The sequence below is a fragment of the Anabrus simplex genome, chromosome 2, assembly GCF_040414725.1.
Source record: "Anabrus simplex isolate iqAnaSimp1 chromosome 2, ASM4041472v1, whole genome shotgun sequence".
In the NCBI taxonomy this organism is placed as follows: domain Eukaryota; kingdom Metazoa; phylum Arthropoda; class Insecta; order Orthoptera; family Tettigoniidae; genus Anabrus; species Anabrus simplex.
In genome coordinates, this window is record NC_090266.1 from 1197400079 (window position 1) to 1197417885 (window position 17807).

Sequence of the window (17807 nt, forward strand, 5' to 3'; positions counted from 1 at the left end):
GCAACAATCCAATGATCTTCAAATCACCGCAAATTTGCCACCCATGCTCATGATATTTAATATTTTCAAGCACCAACTTTAAGGTCCCGTATGTTTCAGATATTTTTATGGAGTGTGCAAGTGGTACGGGTGCCATAACATTTGTATTATGAAGCAAAACAGCCTTTAAACTTCTTTTGGAAGAGTAAAAACAAACACCAGTTACTAGGATCATACTCTTTCTCTTCCAATTGATGTAGATGATTTGAAACATCCGTACAAAGTACAAGTTCATCTTCTTGAGTGTAATACTTTCGGAATTCTTTGTCACGATTTCGGTACCAGGAAAATGTAACACCGTGTGCCAACATTTTCTTTTCGCGCAATCTTGAACCAAGTAATTCACTTTTTTCTTTGGTTAGCTCTAAGTCCCTTATCAGATCATCCTACATACCTCGCAGTCTATTGCGTATCTGGGGGAGTTTGTTATGAATTTACCAGAAATCTCCCAACTACAAAATGAAAATTTAGACAGCAATAAATCTATAATAAAATGCAAACAATAACAAATCAAATCGCATAGTTGTATTCTAAAAAATGTTGCCCCAGAACATCTGTCAACATTACATCTTACGAATTCATGCAGATACTAAAACACCGAATTGCGTCAAAACTAGACGTGATAGGAAAAAAAAGCATCATTTTCGGAATCAGGGCAGTGATTTCCATAAGAATTACACATTTTCTATTTTACTGCAAAATCATGTTGGCTAGTGTAACATAAATGTTTGAGAATTAAATTTTAGGCCTTCCCCTAAACTACCATTTCACTCAGCGTGAATACAATTATTTATGTCCCGGATTATAGCGACTTATTCCTCGACTTGGCATACCGATTTTTATTAAGATAGAACCACTAATGACATAAATATTTAGGAATTAAATTGTCGGCCTTCCCCTAAACTACCATTTCACTCAGCGTGAATAAAATTATTGATAGCGTAGATTGTAGCAACTTATTCTCCGACTTTGTGTACCGATTTTCATTTAATTCTCTTCAGCCGTTTTCTCGTGATGCATAAACATACATACAGACGGACTGAAATTATGGAAAAATAAAAATTGCATTTCCTTGTTACTGTGGACATGACTGACACAGAAATATCATTCTTTTTAAATTCTCAGCAATGTACAGACAAAACTCTTATGTATATATATAACTAAACGAGGTCGCAGAACTAATTACAAACAGAGGATTGCGGCGGCATTTAAGTAAATTCACAGAGGCTTGCAGAAAGCTGAAAGGCATAACAGTCTAAAATGAAAATGTATGTATGTATGTATGTATGTATGTATGTATGTATGTATGTATGTATGTACATTTATTAGGCCTATTTATTTACTTGAGAATATTTGACAGTGAACGAAGCCATGATGATGGTCTTCGGTGGTTTCCCATTTTCACACCAGGCAAATGCTGGGGCTGTACCATAATTAAGACCACGATCGCTTTCTTTCCATTCCTAGCTCTCCTATTGCATCGTCGCCATTGTGACGTAAAACCAATACCGGTAGCAAAAAAAAAAAAAAAAAAAAACAGAAAGAAATGTCGTGGTAGGGCCTGCCTTTGGAACATATAATCGCACGCTGGTTCAAACCCGCCAGAAGTAGTCGGATTTTTAAAGAGCGGAAAAGAAGTTCATTCGACGCTACATGTCGTACGATGTCAGCATGTACAGTATCTCTGGTGACAAACGTTTGGTGTTAAATAACCGACAAAATTAACTAAAATTCAGCCGTTGTTTGCCACGGAGAGATCGAGAGATCCGGTTTACTCTGCCATCTGCTAGAGTAAATGAATGTCAAAGTTGATGCACATTCAGCCTAGATGCGTCAAATCAAAGTGGCTGCACACGGTAGTTGAGACCATATTGTTATTTCTTCACAATTAGGGGAGACCGGGGCAAGATGACGAACGGGTCAAGATGACAAATCAACCATAACTTTTGTAGTATTCTATTCAACAAGTTGGCTACCATGTGACTTTGGGTCCAATATCTCACATGTATAACTTACACATAGAAGGAAATTCCTTTCAGTTTGAGACATGCAGTGGTAGGGGGTTGTCTGTCTGTCACTGTTGCACTAAAATATCTGAGGTATGTGCAGGAAGCATCTGCTACTAGTGTGCTCAGAATACGAATCGTTTTATTTTCTTTAAATGTCAATGTACTTCTTAATTATTTCAATGTTAACTGAATCTTGATTGTAAGACGTCTGTCGATTATAAGGGCAAACCGCTTCTTAAGCAACCTGGGGCAAGATGATGGGGGCAAGTTGACGAGTTCACCACCTTACTCCAGGCCAGGTATAGGCTACACTTAGTCACCCATACCCTTACGCTAATTACAGAAAATACCTAGAAATTATCAGCAGAAGGCGGATAGACAGGACTGGGATGAAGGAAGAATGATAGCTGCAATGCATGCTGTCAAAGAATCTCGGATGTCTTGCAATGCAGCCGCAGCACAATATGGTATTCCTGAAGCGACTTTAAGGCGTTACTTGAAGAAACCGCAAGAGGTAACCCTGTAGTTTGAGTGTAAGGAATTCGGCCAGTAACTAATCCAAATAGCATGTTTTAGAATATAGCTTATTCAGAAGTTCTCTTTATTTCTTTGCAGATCCTGCCAGTGCATGGTGGGAGGTTCCGCAATGTTTTCACAAATGAGAAACTTGAAGAACTGCAGTGTTATATTACTGAGCTCAATCAATGGGTTTTTGGACTTACTATGATTCAGTGTAGGAAAAATTTGCGAGTTTGGGGAGAAGAAAGGAATCGAACATCCTTTTAAAAAGATAGCCAAATGGCTGGAGAAGACTGGCCGAGTAAATTTATGAAGACGTACAATTTTTGTATGAGAACTCCTGAGGCCACATCCATAGAGTGTATGATGGGGTGTAATAAAGTGGAAGGGGGTACATATTTTAATATTGTTAAAGTAGTTTGAGAGAAAAAGAAGTTTAAGGCAATAAGAATTTTCAGTGCTGATGAGTCAGGATTATTGACTGTTTCAACAAAGCTGCCTAAAATCATCTTACCAAAGGGTTTCAAAACTGTGTCTGCTGAGAGGGGATAAAATATCACTGTCGTATGCTGCATGAGCGCTACTGGTTTTCATGTTCCTCCATTTCTCATTTTTTCCAGAAAACGTATGAAACCAGAGCTGTTATCCGGTACACCACCAGGCTCTGTCGGTCACCCTCAAGACACAGGCTGGATAAATTCTGAACTCTCTGTGTCATTCTTAGAATATTTTTCTGAACATTTCAAGCCTAGTAAAGAAGTTTTGGTCCTGCTCATTGTCAACAATCGTGCTTTTCACATTACATTAGCTGCTGTAACTTTTTGCCTAGAAAAAGGGTATTGTGATGGCTGGCTTGCCACCACACACATCGCATAAACTGCAGCCCTTAGATGTGGCATTCTTTGGCCCTTTACAATCATTTTTTTCACAAGCATGTGATAACTTCCTTGTGTCACATCCATGTGTTTTGTCTTCTGGCTGGTTATGATGGATGCTGATCTCCTAGCTCTTTTCCTTGTTGTGACAGGCCTTGGAACATGCGGTAGTGGTCGAATATCATATATCGTCATTGACGTTCTTGGCTGTGATGATTTTGACACTTCGGGTTATAGTGCGTTATCCCAGTGATTACTGACCTGAGGCAAATATAACAGAAATTACTAATTGATGGTAATTAGAATCTCTTTCAAAGTATTGGACATCTTAAAATTACGGTGTTGAAAATTCCTCCTGGATCATGTAGAGAGGGTTAAAATGTAGGACATGTCCGGCAAAAGGAGGACATCTGGTCACTTGGGACCATTGTCTATTCTAAGGGAGCTGATGGCTAGAACCAGGGTGTTCCTATGAATCTTAATCAGTTAGTGGACTTCTAAATAACATATATGAAAGAAGAGACAGAAAAGGGCATGCAAATGGCCTAGTCCATACATTAATGAAAAATAAATTGAGGGTAATAAATTTGAATGTGAGTTGTTGGAGGTGAAAATTAGAAATCATTAAGCAATGTCAAGGGGATGATGTGAATTTTATAAAATGGAAAACTCTTTGTTGGTACCAGGATTGGAAAAAGCCCAGGTTTCTTTTGGTGATTTTTGTTTGAACCTGTTTTTGTTTAAATCAGGTTTAATTTCAAATACTTTTTGTTTAATGTGGCTTTTTATTAACTAGGTTCAGTCATTCACAACTCAAAGATAAGATAAATAAGAAATTAATACTCCTGCTTTAAAACAAATTAACTGAGCAGTATGTCTATGCATGTTAATGCACTACAGCTATGGAGCCAAACTCTGCGCTTGGGAGATTAGTGAGTTTGAACCCCACTGTCAGCTGTCCTGAGGTGTTTTCTGTAGTTTCCAATTTTCACTTCTAGGCAAATGCCAGGACAGTTCAGTTTCTATCCATAGGCCATAGCTGATTCCTTCAGTCTCCTCACCCAGTTTCATTTACCATAATTCATTTTATCTTTAACTCCTCGACTGAGGTTGGTAACAGTGAAGGCATCCGGCAATAAAAACATGCCATGAAGTTTCATCTTGCTTCGTCCCAACCCCCTATCAGGAAATTGGACTAAGGGGTATGCATACATAATCTTGCTTAAAATAGTTTTACTGGCAAATTAAATGCTGGATCACAAATTATGGTATTATGTTTTGCAAACTCTTGTCACTAAATGTATTGATTTCATACAGGAATGTTGCAGCATTATTATAACTAAGAACAAATATATAATTAAGGACTATGACACAATATTAAAACTAAACCTTTAAGTAGAGTTCAGAAAGCACTAATGATTTAAAAATCAAAAGATTAAAGAACTGTATGGATAAACACTATTTCACTCTTCTTTTCTGTTTAGTGTGTACATTCTCACATCATTATTGAAGACTTTAAACAGAAACATAAGCTTGGAGGCTTTCTCTATGCTTAATCCATTATGTACTTTTGAATGCACTAATTCAAAAGATGAAAAGATTCTTTCAACACTTCCTGAAGATGGCTGTACTGTAGGTATAGAGTACAACTTTGTAATTAAATTTTATCAATTATCAACCTCATTCTTTTGATTTTTTTTCCCAACATTCAGAGGTTGTAATGTGATGTTTTTCTTTTTTTCAAAAGTAACTCAAAAAAAAAAAAAAATTTTGACAAACTTTTCAGTTAATGGATGAAGTGAAGTTGATGAATAGATTAATATGTTGACTTTGCAATTCCAACTGCTGTTATTTTTTTCCTTGGTTAAATCCAGTGCCAAATTCCTTTCTTTTGGATCCAGAATGTAAGTTGAGAAATGAGCTAGTGTTAAAGGCATATTATGTCTGTTTTTGAATTTTTGTGTGTTATGTTTTTCCTTTGTAGCTTCAAATTGTGTTTGAAGATTATTCCACACATGTAATAACTCGGAAATAATACAGTTGTTTTTACGAATGGCACCAAGGCTTCAAATTATTAAGGGGAGAGACTGTAACTAGGTTTGACCAAAATTATTGAATTTTTGATATTTGGTGCTTTTGTAAATTTGAACAGCCTCTTACAAACATATGGTATTGTTTTTCTCCAAATGCACATGTAAGTGGTTCAAATCAATATGTAATTGTCCCAATGCACTCAATGCCATGCCCAGCTTTTATGTTTAATATTTACAGTTTTTGTCAACTCAAGTTGCTTGCGTGGGAATATTCTTCCTTTTTTTTTTTTTTTTTCAGTTAGCTGCATGTTCCTGCTACACGCTTTTTGTTTTCTCCATGTTGCTTATGTTTATGATGTGTGATTAGAACATGATCACAAAATTTGTTTTGAATGGATCAATTGAAAATATTAAAAAATCAACCCAAAGCCCTAATGAGTCCTTCATTGGTATGATTTGGAAAATAATACAAACAAATATATTTGTTGTATGTGAAACATTATTGTAAATCCTCAGCCTGTTTCCAGTTATTTGAACGGGTCAGAAATGGAATGAATGAAGCCCACATCTGGCAGTGAGGGTAGGAATTGTGCCGGTTGCTGAAGCCTGTTGCACTCCTCTGTGGCAATAATTAATGACTGACACATGAAATGAAATGATATTGGAGTGTGTCAATGGAATGAAAGATAACAGGGGAAAATTGGAGTAGCTAGAGAAAAACCTGTCCCACCTCCGCTTTGTCCAGGCCAAATCTCGCATGGAGTGACTGGAATTTGAACCACGGAACCCAGTGGTGAGAGGCCGCCGCCTGACATACAGAGGCTCTATATGAAACATTATTATTAGGTGTATATGATGCAGTGCAGGAATATGATGAAAGAAACCTTAGGAATTTTTTTACTTTACTTCGCACCGACACAGATAGGTCTTATGGCGATGATGGGATAGGAGAGGCCTAGGAATGGGAAGGGAGCAGCCGTGGCCTTAATTAAGGTACAGCACCAGTATTTGCCAGGTGTGAAAATGGGAAACCACGGAAAACGATCTTCAGGGCTGCCGACAGTGGGGTTCAAACCCACTATCTCCCAGATGCAAGCTCACAGCAGTGCGCCCCTAACCGCATGGCCAACTCGCCCGGTACATGAGGAAAATTAGAATAATTAGGAGACTGGGTATTGATCCATGTGTGAATATAATAAAGTACTGCACAGAACTGGATAATATTTGGAAAATAATGGCAAAACTGGAATTGGAATTATTGAATAAAATATCTCAGCTGCCTGCCAGTCAGTTGAAGAGCCAGAAAAGATTCAGATAATGAGGCTTATCCAGTGTACAGAGGAGGAATGATCTGAGGTCAGTACGTCTGATAAAACTTTAAGGGGCATTTACTGAAAAACCTTATTTTTTAGGTATATGTACCTTTTCTCTGGAGCCATTGTAGATAGGACCTTCGGATTTTCACAGCATATTAGACAAATACGAGAGGAAATATGGACATTTCTTTCAAGGCTTCATAAGTGAATCTGTGTACATAGATATATATAACAATTGTACCCAGTTTACAACAAAAGGAAGTAATTAACAACTTCTTTCATAACAAAATGTGTCGGTACACATTACAATAACTAATCACTAATCAGTATGCCAGAAAAAATTCATGTTTGTGTTGGGAGAAGTTTTTGAGAAAACTGTGCATAAATTTACTATACTTGAAAATTATTTTTTATTTATTTATTTATATATTTATTTATATTCACAAAGCACAAAATAAGCTTCAGTGAACACATTTTACTTGTACTGACCGAGCGTGTTGGCCGTGTGGTTAGGGGCGGGCAACTGTGAGCTTGCGTTCGGGATATAGTGGGTTCAAACCCCATTGTCGACATAGGGACTACAGTGTCCCTTTAAGCATATCATCTACATTCCATTTTAATACAAAATTAGGAATTTGTGTTAACTGCTTTAACAATAGTTTCATGATATTCCTCACAAATTTGCAACCAAGATTACCAGCCTTTAAGATATGTCCCCGGGCAATTACCGCGGTATTTTGGCGTATTTCACTTGGGGGAGAGAGGTTTAGGGGCACTAGATTTTCTGTAACGTGTATTAGAAAAGTGGTTGTTTCTGAAGTATTTTATTGCATTTATCAAATGTTCTTTCACATTTTGAAACTGGATGTATTTTGCTAGCAGATTTAGTGCATGTCAAGCATCCATATTTAGTGACATCTAAATCTTAATCATTTTCAACCAGAAGATGAATTTTTGAAATGTTGGCAACATTATCTGTAACAAAAGTATGAATTTGGCACTTTTAATTCATCCTCACATTTTTGAATGATGTTAACAGCCACTTATGCCAGATAATTGGCAGTGTATTACTAGATGTGTCAGTAGTGTCCACTAAATAAACATTGCCTGTTTTGGTGGTAAATGTAAGACATGTTATAGGTTCATAGTGAACATTTGACCAACCATCAATCCCTAGAGATATAATTTGATTTTTCAGAATAAGAGACCAAATTTCCTTTTCCTGTTTGTAAATGGTTTCTGATGTATGTCTGTCTGTTAGGTCATCAGTCCAGAGGCTGGTTGGATCCTCAAATAACACCACCAAATGTTATGCGGTTATAAGGAAACCCCAAAAACCAATGGCAGCACCAAAATGAGGCGTACTAGGCAAGATGAAGAGTGAGGTAGTTTGCCATTGCTTTCCTCACTGGGTCAGAAAGTACTATTGCAGCATGACTGACCCTATGAGCAGCACCTTTCATAACACTCAGATGCACTAGTCATGCAGTGAATGTCATTACTCAACACTACCCATACCCCAGCAACTTCCATATTGTCACAGCCATGGATATTGACTGGGACTTCGGTGGAAGCTACACTTTACTCTGGCCTGTGCAAGAGATGGATGCAAAAGTACTGTATCCATCAAGAAATGACAGCAGGCAGGGTTTCCAATAAAGACTGTAAATGGTTTCCGATAAAGACTTGCTAATTTCCTTTCTTCTTATTCTTGAAATACTCCGATTTGTTTTGATTTCTCTTATTTGAAGAAGAGGCTTAAATACCGGTAGTTTTGCTAGTTGCTTTACGTCGCACCGACACAGATAGGTCTTATGGCGACGATGGGATAGGGAAGGCCTAGGAATGGGAAGGAAGTGGACGTGGCCTTAATTAAGGTACAGCCCCAGCATTTGCCTGGTGTGAAAATGGGGAAAACACGGAAAACCATCTTCAGGGATGCCGACAGTGGGGTTCGAACCCACTATCTCCCGGATGCGAGCTCACAGCTGCGCGCTCCTAACCGCACAGCCAACTCGCCCGGTAATACCGGTAGTGGGAGTTCCGAAAGAATGTGGATATGCGTGTAACCTGGGCAAAGTTACTGGATAAGTCGCACAATTTGAGGATCTTTACACTACAAAAAGCTGCATTTGTTGTGAATATACAATGAGCTACTTGCTCACCTAAAGACTTCTGCATTGATGTTGATCTAGGCAAATATGACTCCAGTGATGTTGCAACATTTTTTCTTCTTATCCTTGAAAGTATTCTGATTTATTTTCATTTCTCTCATTTGAAGTAGTGGGTGTGGCAAAAGTATAAGTGGATACACTTCAGCTAGGTGTGCCTGTTGCAGTTGTGATTGAAACGGTATCTAAAAGAAAGTCGAGTTCATGTTAATTCCATATTTCCCAGGTGGATCAACGGCGATATATTTATTATTTGCTCTTACAACCGAACCAGAAGACACATTCAATGCATATTGTGTGTTCTTCATATTATATCACCTACTTATAAAATTAACACACACTATCCTGACCCAAAACCACGTAATTCCCATCATATGTAGAGCGAAATTCACCCAACTCACTGGAAATCCCTCAGACAAATGTGGGGCTGGCACTGGTGGTTATCGATACACTATAATGGCAGTATTCTATTTTTAAATCTAGGTTTTCAGTGCATTTGATTTTTTAGTTCATAAATTACACAAGAGAAACCATTATTATTGAATATATTTGTACAAACTATTGAATCCATTACTGAAAATTTATATAAGTAGTTTTTTGAGTATTTTGATTCTTTGAACTATTTCTATATACAGTAGAGTTATACATATATCAAGGTGAAGAGTATATTTTACGTATAACAAAAAATTACTTACAAATGAGGTTTACATGTTATGTCATATAATTATTCAAATCATTTTCTCTATATTCAGGAATTAGATTAAAGACAGGTTATTTCAGAGGTATAAGTTAACAACTTAATTTGTGCTGATGATTCTTTTAATGTATCAGGTTTACGACATTATTAGTCAATTTGTCTAAAATAGTGTTTCTTTTACTAATGATTGTGCTAAGTGTGGTATAAGTTAAGCAATTCCTAAATCTCCAGCTACCGTATTTCAATTTCAGTTTTACGTGTATTATTGTCCTTTCTCGTATATATTTTATTTTCTCGCCCAGTGTGTAACTTTTCCTCTTTCTGTTCTTCAAGGCCGACTGACAAGAACGGACAATTTTTACTGGCAGAACCACATTTTTAATTACTCAATAAGGCAAATGACACCTGCTGGCATCATTTTAATGTCTGACTTAAATAATCTGCTTACAGTTAATATGGAAGCATGTCATATGTCCCAAACTCGTATCTCGTAGTATTTCTACATTAGCTTTGTACCGCACGGTCACTACTCATGACCTTAGCCTTTCCACCGCTCTGGCGCCAACAATGCCAACTTCAGTGGACACATTTCTAACTCGCCTGTATTTCGGTAACATCAGGAAATTCATACGTCTTCGGCATTATTTGAACTCTGTTACATGCAAATCAACTGTATTCCATGAACAGTTGTCTGGCTCATAATCTTTCTCTTTACTAAATAGCCGTATGGTCACTACCCACGATCTTTGTTACACTATCGCACTGCATCCCTCCGACATCAGCATTTGAAGTCTCGCTGCCAAAAAAGCTGACCCTAAAATATAACACATTTCTTACTCACCTGTGTTTTGATCAGAGGAAATACATATATTGGCAACATTAATTTTGTTTCGTACAAATAAACGGTATTTAACGAATATTAATACATACCACACCGAATTACGTATAAATGGGTTACATACAAATGAGGTTTAATTAACATGTTTTTAAGTTATAATTTGCTGGGATCTACAGAAATTTACATTTAAAACAGAATTACGCAGAACTGAGTTATGTATAAACCAGTCTCAAAAGTAGTCTTAAAAAGAATTGAAAATTCATTCAATTTCTTACCTACATAGTATTCACTGTCTTCAACCTTCATGTTTGCAAAATTTTAAAAATCTTTTTACATTTGGATGACTTGGCCCTCTACTTCATAACCATGTTTTTGCATTTGGCCTTCACACCTTTTCTTAATTTATTTTTAACTTCATGAAATAAAAATCAAACAATATCTTGTTATCTGCCAATCATATTGAATTGTTGAGCTTAAAATACTCGAGAACTAAAGCCCAGCAAGTAACACGTCCATACTCTTCCACTAAACTTCATAAACTGATCCAGCTCCTTGCTTTACAGCCTGCACCATCATTTGGAAGGGAATACAGTCCCATGCAAATCAATCGGAACAATGGAATTTTTTCATTACTTTCCCAATGGTTAGCAGCAGTGTGCTGCACATGGCTTATTCCTAGCTCCCCACACTCTCTGCACGTTATTTGCACTGTTATTCCGTGTTTAATTTGTGTGGCAATTGTTGATAAAAGCAGTATTTATTTTGAAGTGAGTGAGTCATTTTGAAGGATTTTTGAGATAGTAGTAATACCTATTTCTTAAATGGAAAAGACTCCCAGGAAGCATAGTGCAATTATAGCATTATCTCAAAATACTTCTATGACACAAAGAGAGTTAGTTACTAAATTTGATGTCTGTGTAGGCACTATAAATAGAATTATTCAGCGGTACAAACAAACTGGATCAATTTTCATCGAAGAAAACTGGGATCTGCGTCAGGAAAAAGAAAACGCCAACTGAGGACTGTTTTCTCCTCAGGAGAAGTACATTAAACCCTAAGCTAACTGCTGTGGACTTGGCACATGAATTGGTGGAGTGGGGAGTGAACCTGCATGTTTCTAATGACTGCCATAAGCTTCTGTTAGCTGGAAGGAAACCTGTAAAGAAACACATTCTGACAGGAGAAATGCACAAGAAACGTCCTTTATGGGCACGTAGTCATCCGGACTGGACAATGGAACACTGGAAGACAGTTATTTTCAGGTGCAGGGGCAGAGGGTTCAATATGTGCGCCGAATGAATAATGAGGCAACAACTTCACATCGTTTGCAACAGACAATAAAACACCCTGTGCAGATGTTTAGGGGTTGGTTCACACATGAAGGATTGGGACCTTTAGTACCAGTTGAAGGGATGATTAAATCTGACCAGTACATCCAAATACTGCAAAGAAGAGTTGTTTCTGAGCTGCAGAAGAAGTTTCCAGATGGTGACAGAACATTTCAGCAAGATCTGGCTCCTTGCTATACTTCAAATGAAGTGAACATTTTTTTTTTCAGTTAGAAGAATATTCATGTTTTAGAGTGGCCCGGGAACTTTCCTGACATAAATCCCATAGAAAACTTGTGGGCTATTTGCAAAAGGAGACTCTCAAAACTTTACTGTTCCACCAAAGTACGCATGATAGTCTCTAATTAAAGTGTGGATTCATGATGATGATGATGATGATGATGATGATGAACTGAAAAATATGTGCTCAAAGCTTGTGCAATCAGTGTTAAATTGTGTGAAAGTACTTACAAAACACACAGGAGGATATGTTGGCTATTAGAGGGTATTCAAGGTATGTATTATGTAAATAAATGAAAAATATGTCATTTATTGCCACATTCCGATTAATTCACATGGGACCTTAACCTTTGGAATGGGAATTCTCATTTGAAAGGGGTTTCTCTAGGAATGGGAATTCCCATTTTCAAGGGGATTTCTTAGGGTATTGTTCATTAGGTAAATATGAATATAGTTCAATGATTTAACTGGACTAATTTTACAGTATCATAAATAAGTGAAGCTCTAACAGTAATTAGAATTCCATTTCATTAAATAAATCAAGATAGATTGCTTAAAAAGCCCTTGGTTTTAACCACACTATATATTGGTTTAAACCAGTCAACCTAGCTTGGTACCTAGTCCTCATCTGGGTTGCCAGCAAGCTGTTAATGTTCTAAAATACCATCTTGTATGTGATTTTAAAGTAACACGCATTTTTCTGCTCCTGCAGAATACTTTGTTATACACAAACCTAAAAAAATAATTAAAGGAAAGATCTGTTAACAGAGGCTACCTGCTTGGGATGATTAAAGCAAGAAATCAGTTGAAACCTCTCTCCATCTGTGATTAATATGAAGTGTATATTAACTCCAGATTGTTATGGGATAATTTTATGTTAAATCATGTCATGTTCAGTCTTACTGAAAACTTCCTCAATAATTAAAATTAGTCTCATTTTGATAATCTATGCTTATAGGACAGAGTTATAAGTGCTGTCTTGTAATTTCCATTTCCCATCCCTGCCACCAATTCTCAGTACACAATCTCCTCCTCCTCCTCCTCTGTCTCTCTCTTCCCTTGTACAGGTTCTCTCTCTCACTCACTCTCATTGATTTTTCATTGCCTCTCTCCAGTAGCTAGTCTGTGCCATGGCTCCAGTGTGCATCTGCTCTTGTGGAGAATAGTGTTGTGTTAATGCATCTTTGTAATTGTATTTTACTTTGTAAAGGAAAATGAATATTTACTTTTATGTTCAGTTACCTACAAAATAATCTGTCTCACTAGTTTGATGGATATTAAGTTCTCTTTCAGAATGTCTTTATTATTTTAATTATACAGGAACAGTAACTTTTTTTGCTCCAACATGTTATGATAGAACACAAATTTTTGCCTATTTTTGTCCTATGATTTTTTTGTCTTCTAGACATGGTTATTTAACGAAAATCACAGAAAAATTGCATAGTAAGCTGAACATCTTATTAGGATAGAAGTTATCCACCTTTTCCCCAGCTCTTTGATTATACTGTAGTTGTGTATACACCATCCCACTCTGGTATTAATTATTCCATACTGTCCGAAAAAGTAAATCTACTTCACAGGCACTACTGATCCATGGAATTCTATCAGTATTTTTTGATATTATGACTTGAGATTTTATCTTCTATAAATATTATAGTATTTTACATTTATAACAGTTTTACTCAGTTTGAATATATTCATTCTAATAATACAAGTAAATGTTATCTTTCAGATGCTTGTTTTACACCATGAAATTTAGAAGAAGAACTTGAAAATGCGTACCAAGTCCGTAGATGAACCACTTTATCTCAATTTGTATAATTTTGAAACTTCTTCAGCCAAAGACTGCCCATATGTGCTGACCAGTCCTCGTTCTTTAGAAGCTTGTCGACAGGCTGGCTTTAAGGTGAGATTTATTTATAAATAGTTGTACAGTACATATTTTGGAAATTTGATGACCGAATGTGGTTTTGAAGATTGAAGCTCATTTGATTCCTGTTCAGGACAAGGTATTGTATGATAAATTGGTATTAAATGCTAAATGGATCAAATTGTATTTTCCATGTTTTGAATTATTTACTTCTTACTGTTGTGAGTGGATACAGTATATTGTTTCCTAGAAGGATGCTTCTTGAGAAGAGGTCATTAAGTTTGTCTGAAATTGAATTGTTTTTGTTTCTCATAGTTCACACAGAGTATTCCTATATTTTCCTTCTGCTGTAACAGAGTAAGTTGGCTACACGGTTTGGGTCCTGTAGCTGTGAGCTTGCATTCGGGAGATGGCGGGTTCGAACCCCACTGTCAGCAGCCCTGAAGAATTGTTTTCCATAGTTTACCTTTTTTACACCAGGCAGATGCTGGGGATGTTACTTAATTATGGCCACGGTCGCTCCCTTCTCTAACCTAGCCCTCTCATATCCCATCATCGCTATAAGACCTATATGTGTCAGTGCGACAAGTAGGAAATTTCTTCCATCATAGATTTCAATGTGTCTCTTTGTAGAAACAAAGTTTATGTAGGATTCTCTTCAAAAGGGATGTTTTAGCACCCATTGAAACTGAATAAAACTAAAGCTTTTTTGTAGTTCAGTCTTAAAGAATTTCAGTGGGTGTGTGATTAGCACAGTAACTTAGTTGCTGACTTTACTCCCATACTCCTGAGATTCAAATAATAGGGAATCCTAGGTTGGAATTTTTACTAGAAAAATCGTTTGGCATCTGAAGAGCATCTGGCCTTGACTCCTCCCAGGTCAAAGCCAAAAGTGAGGGACAGTGGCTCAAGAGATCTGAGCAATAACTGGGATAAGCTGATGGAAAGTTGAGTTCAGTCTTCAGGGATTTTAATTTATTCAATTTGAGTTCAAAACTTGTTTCAACCTCATGATCTGGCAGAGGCAGCCAAAATTCTGGTCAGATAATAGCAAATCAATATACAACCCATCCAGTCGTTATCTGTGTATCTCTGTATTATACATATGTGAATCAAGAACAATTTAATAGTGCTGAAGTAGAGTGATTCATTGGTTTCCAGTTTTCACACCAAGCAAATGCTGAGGCTGTACCTTAATTAAGGCCATGGCCACTTCCTTCCCAGTCCTAGCCCTTTCCCATTCTTGCATCGCTGAAAATCTTCAATATGTTAGTGCAGCTAGCCAAATAAAAGTAAAAAATAGAGTTGCTATACTTTATATATATTTTTTTGTGTCAAAATGTATATTTATTATACGTACCATCACTGTACTGAAGCATAGATTATTCATATCTTTCTGTGACACAGATAATGCTTGAATTGATAAAATGCTCCATGATCAATTCCTGTGTGATTTACTTAATGATACTTTGAAGGCTTCCAATCTTGATGTCTTTTTGTGATATGATTGTTAGGTTTCATTGGAAAATTTCCTCTTTTTAAGCTGATGCAAAACTTTTACTTGCCAACGTATACCAAAATTATACTGATTTTTATTTACCTATTTAGATATTCTGGCAGGTTTAGGAAATAATAAAATCAGTAATAAGAGGTACAGTATACTATATTATAACATTTTTCTCTTTATAGGAAAACGCACAGCTCTTCAAAGTGAACTCTTGAATTTAACTCCTGTCAAGTTAAACTCTCTCACTTTAAAGTTGAGTTGATATACTTATCACTGTTCATTCTTCTTCTTGTGGTAATCTGCTTAGAAAGCTGTAAAATTTTAGCAACAAGTAAAGAAAGGCCAAGAGATTTGGGGTTGCTATGAGAGAAAATGTAGAAGGCAGTTCACATAGATATACTGTAGACCCAGTTTAATCACCCCCATAATCCATGAGATATTTAGGCAGAATTTAATAAAGGCCTCACCATAATACAAAGAGAATTTAGAATATATTGCATGATAATGGGAATACTACAAAGAACAAGCTTTGATACGTGGAGAACATTGAAGTCAATGTCATTATACACAATTTCTGACCCTCCTCCCTCCCTTCAAAATAGTGTACATAATAATATTAATGCTAACTACTTTTATGGAAGTGGCCTTCCATCTTCTTCCGACTGTCTTCTGTAGTCTTCTGGCTTTCATCCATCTTGTGGACGTCTTTTGTCTTCTTCTGGGTGTCTTCTGACTCCTGACCATCCTCCAGTTCCTTTATAATCATCTACTGGTTTTCATCTATCTTCTTTGGCCATCTTACGTCTTCTTTAACCTCTCCTGGCTTTCAGCTATCCTCTTCCAGCTTTCTACTGTCCTATTATAGCATTCTTTCAATTTTTCCATTCTCATTTTCTGGCTTTCTTCCATCTTCTGCACCATTTTCTGGTCTTCTTTCATCTCCTTTTGGCCTTCTTCAATCTTCATCATTTCAAAGAGAGCAATTAACTAAGTCTCCATTTTCATGTGGCTTCTGGTCTCAACTGGCATGCAGTAAATTACCACAAGAGAAAACTTAAGGACTGATAGGTATGTACTTACTATACCCAGATGTTGTAGGATGTTCCCAATGACAGTCGGAACCTGCAGTCCACTGATTCATGCTGATGCATCCATCGCACATGGGGTCTATCCCACTTCTGATGCCACTTTTGTTACAAATAAAACTGTCCATTTTATTGGTATAATTTAATTCTAGGATGGCCCAATAAGTCGCACACGCATACACACACAATTGTATTCAACGATGAATGACAACATTCCACTAATTGCTGTCTATTTACAAAGTCTCTGTCCTCTTCACAGTAGGTAGCCTGGCTTTCCGGTATTACCTGGAAAGTGGTAATCCTGATTGACTGCCCACCTTTCACTTTCGCTCGCAAGTTCAATCCTGCACAGCAGCTGCAAGCAGACACACAGATAAGAACACAGGGCTGTTGACCACCACAATTCATGACGCTGTTCCTTGACTCGACTCCAGAAAGTCCGCCCCTCACACAGCCATCATAGTCAATTCCCGTGGCTGCTCCAGACAGTGTACTTCTTAACACTGATAACTAAACATGGTTGCACAACAGCATCAAGTCAACAGTGCTAGCCAGCACTACAGTATTCCTCACACAAATGTCAAATAAAACTGCTCCAATTCTACTCGCCCCATCTTTTACACACACTGACTCCACAATGGTCTACAGTCCACAGTAACACATGCAATATTCCATACTCCAACACAATGCTACTCACGAGGGAAGTACCCCTATCGAACGGCTAAAACCGACAGAAAGTGGGCTTAAAGTATACAGTTGTACCTATGACAATAGCTATCAAGGCCATTCATCTGTAAAAGTAAGTGTTCGGTCGCCAGCGCCATCTGACAGTCAGGGCACAGGCCGCGCTGCATTGGAGCTGTACACAAAATGCTTGTTAGTCAGTTGCAGTGTGTCATAGTATAATGCACACACAAACGTCCGACATGAGTAGGTGGAAGCCAATCAACCCTGTGAATGTTGTAAAGTTGCGAAAAGGTACACCGACGCTACACACTGGATAGTGAAGATGTAAGTGGAGTGGAGGATGGGCCATTTGCATGCATGGTATATGATATCATAACGCAGAAATACGATGGATCTGTAACAGAACTACATACAGACACATTGGAGAGTAATGGTGAATGTGAGGCGGACAGTGTAGAAGAAATAACACGTGAGTATGAGGGTTCCAACCGTACTGACAATCCAGCAACAGAAGGAACTACACGTGACAGTGATTTCACTCCTTCACCCCCAAAAAGTGTACGGACAAGTGTGATACGGAATATTGATCACCG

General features: G+C 37.3%; 1 protein-coding gene across 2 annotated transcripts in view; it reads left to right on the forward strand.

The window, feature by feature from the left end:
- The window catches only part of LOC136864791 (coiled-coil domain-containing protein 177), a 274593-nt gene that overhangs the window by 39149 nt on the left and 217637 nt on the right, over window positions 1-17807 (forward strand). The window contains exon 2 of one of the 2 annotated variants that reach the window (XM_067142181.2): window positions 13798-13971. In XM_067142181.2, the coding sequence (XP_066998282.2) occupies window positions 13840-13971 (132 nt within the window). In that variant the 5' untranslated portion in view covers window positions 13798-13839. Of the gene's footprint in view, window positions 1-13797; window positions 13972-17807 lie in introns of those variants that run through there. The other variant, XM_067142180.2, reaches the window with a different exon arrangement.